The sequence below is a fragment of the Frankliniella occidentalis genome, unplaced genomic scaffold, assembly GCF_000697945.3.
Source record: "Frankliniella occidentalis isolate FOCC.00 unplaced genomic scaffold, Focc_3.1 Scaffold4, whole genome shotgun sequence".
Taxonomy (NCBI): Eukaryota; Metazoa; Arthropoda; class Insecta; order Thysanoptera; family Thripidae; genus Frankliniella; species Frankliniella occidentalis.
In genome coordinates, this window is record NW_026267134.1 from 926,628 (window position 1) to 931,704 (window position 5,077).

A 5,077-nucleotide genomic window follows, 5' to 3' on the forward strand; every position below is an offset into this window, starting at 1 on the left:
CAGGGGGAGTGCGAGAGAGATAGCATGAGCGCAGCTGTCCGAGCAACGTACTACTACTTCGCCGTGTTCCAGCACCACTACCGGGAAGGTGAGTAGTACAGAGGAGCGAGTTAGTGAGGTACAGTGAGGGATAGGCGCAGGACGGCTTTGTCTCCGCTCAAAATCCCCGGGACGTTGACGTCGAGTAGAACCAACGTCAACTGTCCGCCCGCGTCGCCACCCTGACCCGGTGCGAGAGGTGCAAACCCCCGGCGGCCCGACGTTGTTCAGTCCGCGAGATATCGGCCCGTCCTCATTTTGGGCGAAAACAACGACGGTCGCGACAACACCTTTAGGAAGTCGCAGTGAGGCAGTGTAGGTTACAGCGGGTTCAAGGGGGCAGAGTGGGCGGGAGTACAAGTACTTACTTACCTCATGTCACCCTTGTGGCCGGGAAGGAGGTGCCGGCTGCGCCACCGGTCCCGGGTGCCCGGCCTCGTCCCCGGGGACGGCCGGCCCGTGTCCCCGATCGGACCTTATCCCATGGAGCGCCGCCATCGCCGTCGTTTGCCGCTCACCGTAATAAATTTATCGCGCAGGGTTCCGAGCCAAACGCAGCAAGGGCTGTATGTCTGGTGGCGCGACGTGGCGAGACATGGCGTGGCGGAGCGTGGCGAAACATGGCGTGGCGGAGCGTGGCGGGGCGTGGCGGGGCGTGGCGGAGCGTGGCAGAGCGTGGCGGCGCGTGAACGTGTGAGTCGCGTGCCGGCCCACCACCGCCAGACTGGACTGAGATACTGAGACTGAGAGTAAACCGCCCCACGAGTGCGGCGACCACGGCGGCGACTCAACCACCCAGCCAACGTCTTCGCGCGCTGCGCGCCCTTCCCCGGCCCCGGGGCGGGTAGGCACGCGTGAACGCTCACGTGAGATGAACGCTCACGTGAGATGAACGCTCACGTGAGATGAACGCTCACTCTAACGTGAGAATAAGCGGCGCCTCATACTACAGGCGCAAAAATTACTAAAAATTTGGAAAATCCAAATATTTTGGTAATATAACAGAAATTATAGAAATCTCCAAAAATCTTGGCAAATTTGATGCGCTGCATAGAACGTAACTTTCCCCAAAAATACCATATATCAAGATGCCATTTTTTGTGCAAAATGTAAATCCCATTATGTACTCACTCCTTATCCAAAATGATACAAGTTACAAGTTTGTCCATTTTTAAGTCTTTCTTTTTGACACGCCCCTGCCCCACTCGAACCTTGACCCTTGGACCTGCTTTCTCAACAACCCGCTGCGCGTCGAATAGGCTGCCTACCGCCACGGCGCTCGCCAGAATCCCTCTGCGATAAATACCCACGCCGTGCAGTACCCATCGGGTTGTATTCGGGTGGTTCGCGGTTTTGTTTCGTCACTCCCTGCCGTCTGCCGTCGTGGACGCGTTTGCATTTCCGTTTCTGCAATCGACGGAATACTATTGCTCTTAATGCGGCGGTCACCCGCCCCGCCGGCCGTGTGCGTGTGCGATAGCCACTTGGCACGCGCGATGCAGTGCTGTCCCGCCCGAGCGAGTGAGAAAGCGGCGATACACTGGCCATAATGTATTCGGGTGGCGGCCGCGCTGGCGGGGAGCCGGCCGTAGGAGTCCTGGGGGACGGGCGCAAACCGCTAAGGGAGTACTCGGAGAACAGGTGGTTAACAGTTTCAAGATAATAATTAACTTGGTGAAGAGGATACCAGAAACTGGTGGAAATTAAAATCCCACACTGAATTTGGGCTTTTTCTTCGACCGGCGCATCCTATTTTATGGACGTCCCCAAAGGATAGGGCCGGGCGTCACGTGACCAAAGGGGTCTGCATGCAGTCGCTAAACGATAGCGCCGACAGGAAGGGCGAGGAGGGGGGGGAGGGGGCCTCGACAGCGGCAGTTCGCGCGGCCTCGGACCAAGGAGAGCGCCTCCTGGCCCCGGTGGTGTGACTCGTTCAAATAAGTAAAACACGACGACGAGTCTGCAGAAGAAGAAGATGGACCTCGAGGCGATAAGCGCCACACGTGGACGCGGCGAGGGACCGAAACGGGGACCAATTTCCACTCGGCGACGATAATTACCGATAAGGGCGGTGGCCATCTGCCGGGAGCTGAGCTGAGGGCGCGGAGCGCTGGGCGGGTCCGCGCCGCACCTTCCCCGGGCGCCCCAGAAACTTTTCCGGTGTTGTGGGGCGGCCGGCCGGCGGGCCGGGGAAGTGCCGGGCCGGGCGGCGGGCGGCACTTCTCGCAGCGTGGGCTTTTTGTTTTGGCGACATTGAGTCAGCCCTCCGCCCCCCGCCCCGCCCCCGGGGGTGATAAGGCTGCGAGCCCAGACCCGGTAGGTGTGTTTATGACATAATGTCGTCTCGCAGCCCGCCGGCTGGGGCGGCCGGCTAATGGGTTCCCATGGGGGTGGGTGGCGTCCGCAGGGCCCGCAGGGGCAGAGCCCTGTATCGGGCGAGCCTCCGGTCGGCAAGAGGCTCGTTTGAGAAAAGTGGTGTGAGGTAGGGTAGGTAGATGTCTCCAAAGTCTCTCGAGCCGGGAGTAGCGACGGTCTACCGGCCGCTTCCGTCTCTCTCGCACTGACCAGTGCCTGATGCGTCTGTCTTCGTCTTTCCTAAACGAGCCTCGCCGGCCGGCCAGATGCCCGCTTCACCTGGCGAGCCGAGCCGAGCCGAGCCTTCGCGCGAGGTGGAGCGGCGTAGTAACGAGCCTACTAGGCTCGCCCGATACAGGGCTCTGTGCAGGGGCGCCGTGCGACCTTGCTGGGGGTGCTTCGCGCGCGCCCTGACCCCGTCCGAGGCCACCCCCCGCTGCCGGCCGGCGGCCGCACCCGGGTGGCTGTGGGCCACCCGGGTGCACGACCTAGCTCAACCCGAACCGCAGCCCGCGAGGCCTTATACCGCGCGGCCTCAAGGCTAGCTAAGGGCAGGTGAAAAACTGCAGAACTGCAGCAACCAGGAAAAAGACGGGTGGGGGGAGACGACCCTCTTCTCCGACTCTGACCCTTCCCTCGCCAGGTCACCGCGCGTGCAGATCTGCCTTGCGTATGTGCCGTGTGTCCACGACGCGCACGACCACGGCGGCGGCCGGCGGCGGCGGCGGGGCGGGGCGGGGCGGGGCGGGGCGGGCACGCAGCCCACGGCCCACGCAGCACGGAGCACGGGAGGCGCGCGCCGAGCGCACGGCCGCAGCGCGTGGTAGTACTGCGTGTCTGTGTCTAGCCCACCACCGCTAGCTTAGGGGTGGCCCGGGCGAGCGGGGGAGAGGGGAGAGGTAGCCCACTGGCCCCCAGCACCCCCTCCCCCCGGGCTAACCCGGACCGCCCCTCCATCCATGGCACGCCATGCCGGTGCACTCGCCAAACAATAGCGCCGTGATTCGCGACGTTTTTGTCATCGTGTACACTGTTTGAAAGCTCTATAATATCGTGTGGCCAGTTCTTGGTTCTTCCTGACATTACTAGTCAAAACTAACGTCTACGCCCCCCCCCCCCTCATTTTCCTCCTCATCCACTCCGCGAAGTAGAATCAGGAGAAAGGACGCACATGCTCGCCCGCTGCTCGGCATCATCTGGACTAGATCATGTGTCCGGATTATCGAGGGGATCAGCCGCTACAATATCACTCGGCCACCAGCAGCGCGCGGCGCGGCGCCCCAGGCAAAAAATCTTTTTAAAAAATGTACACGGATGATAAGACTGTTGGAAGGATGAGCATGCTATCAGTGAAGTCACGCTTTGAGCCCCGGTCTTCCGCCAGACTGTACCGCCTCAACGAGTGGCAGTATGTACTGGGCATCGACTCCAATCAATGAGAGCGCAAAGCGCAAAGGCTTCGGCGACTGGCTTCTCCCTTCTCTGCTCTGCTCCTTTCGCCAGTGACTGGGGGGGGGGGTGGCGGCGTGGGGGAAAGACCATAGGATCTTGTTAGCGCAGGACCGCGTAGGACTTGGTGCTGTCTGCAGGTGTGAAGGGGTTTTTCGCGGTGCGAAAGGGGTGTGACGGACTGTGTTAAAATAAATTTTGAACAATAATCTGATTTTTGCGATAATACAGCGAAGCCTGCGGCCCTGAACTGGAAACCCCCCAGCCCGGCCGGCGCGCGGCGTTCGGTGGCCACGCGCGTGGAGAGTGGGAGAAGGGGAGGGGGGCACCTCTCACCATCCCCGGTGCGGTGGCTGTGTTGTTGTTGGAAAGGGACGCGACTCGACTGGACGGCGCGAAGCGGAGGGATGTTCCAGAGGTTTACAGCGGAAAGTTTAGCGTTTCAGCCGGGAAAGTTTGCCGGTGCAGCAGCCTTGCGCACAGTGTACACGTTGCTTGCACGGGCAATGGGGCAGGGTCGCGAGGCGACGTACCGCCCCTCCTGCGCTATTTGTGATGCATCATCCTCGTCAAAGTGGTTTTTTAATAACATAAAAAAAAATGTGTTTTAAAAAAGAAAAAGGATGACCCGCAATTTTCTACGCAGTTGTGTTTCAGGCTCGATACAATTCAGAAATACGCACACATACCCAGTTCTTCCACAGTTTTCCTTTGACCGCGGTAATCGCCCCTACTCCCTACTCTGACATATTCTTTGAATTTACATGCCAGTGTGTAATTTGATTTGTCCGACCATATACTACATCCGACCCCCAGCACACCTGCCCAGCCCCACTGTAGAAATAACCCCTACCTTACTGTAAGGGAAGGGTCTTCCCCCTTCGTACTGAGCGCACTTGCTGCCTGTCGCATGGGGACGCGCGCCGTCTCTGTCTGTCTCCGCCGTCGGTGTGTGCGTCCCGAGGGTGCGAGGGCGGCCACCGCGTGCCGTTTTCGAACGCGACCCGGTCGTCTGCGAGTGCAAAGCGGTGCAAAGAGTGTGGGGCTGTGGGGCTCTGACTTTCTCCCTCTCACGATAAGCTGATTGGGAGGGAGGGAGACAGAGCCGAGCCCGTGTTTCGCACTCTCCGAACGCGCCACTCTCCCCGCACCGCACAGCCCCGCTCACCCCCTGGCCCTGTGTGATCACGTGGACACCAGCTGATCGGGCTGGAGGGTGGTGGGGGAGTTGGGG

At 60.5% G+C, this 5,077-nt stretch overlaps 2 protein-coding genes across 3 annotated transcripts in view; one reads left to right on the forward strand and one right to left on the reverse strand.

The window, feature by feature from the left end:
• The window catches only part of LOC113203626 (cytochrome P450 4C1), a 23,126-nt gene extending 18,279 nt beyond the window's left edge, over window positions 1-4,847 (reverse strand). Inside the window, exon 1 of one of the 2 annotated variants that reach the window (XM_052267523.1) lies at window positions 4,702-4,847. In XM_052267523.1, the coding sequence (XP_052123483.1) occupies window positions 4,702-4,755 (54 nt within the window). In that variant the 5' untranslated portion in view covers window positions 4,756-4,847. Of the gene's footprint in view, window positions 1-4,696 lie in introns of both variants that reach the window. The other variant, XM_052267532.1, reaches the window with a different exon arrangement.
• LOC113203635 (mitochondrial uncoupling protein 2-like) overlaps window positions 1-5,077 on the forward strand; it is a gene marked incomplete in the record, with an annotated part of 15,633 nt that overhangs the window by 7,944 nt on the left and 2,612 nt on the right. The window contains 1 exon segment of the mRNA XM_052267578.1: window positions 4-88.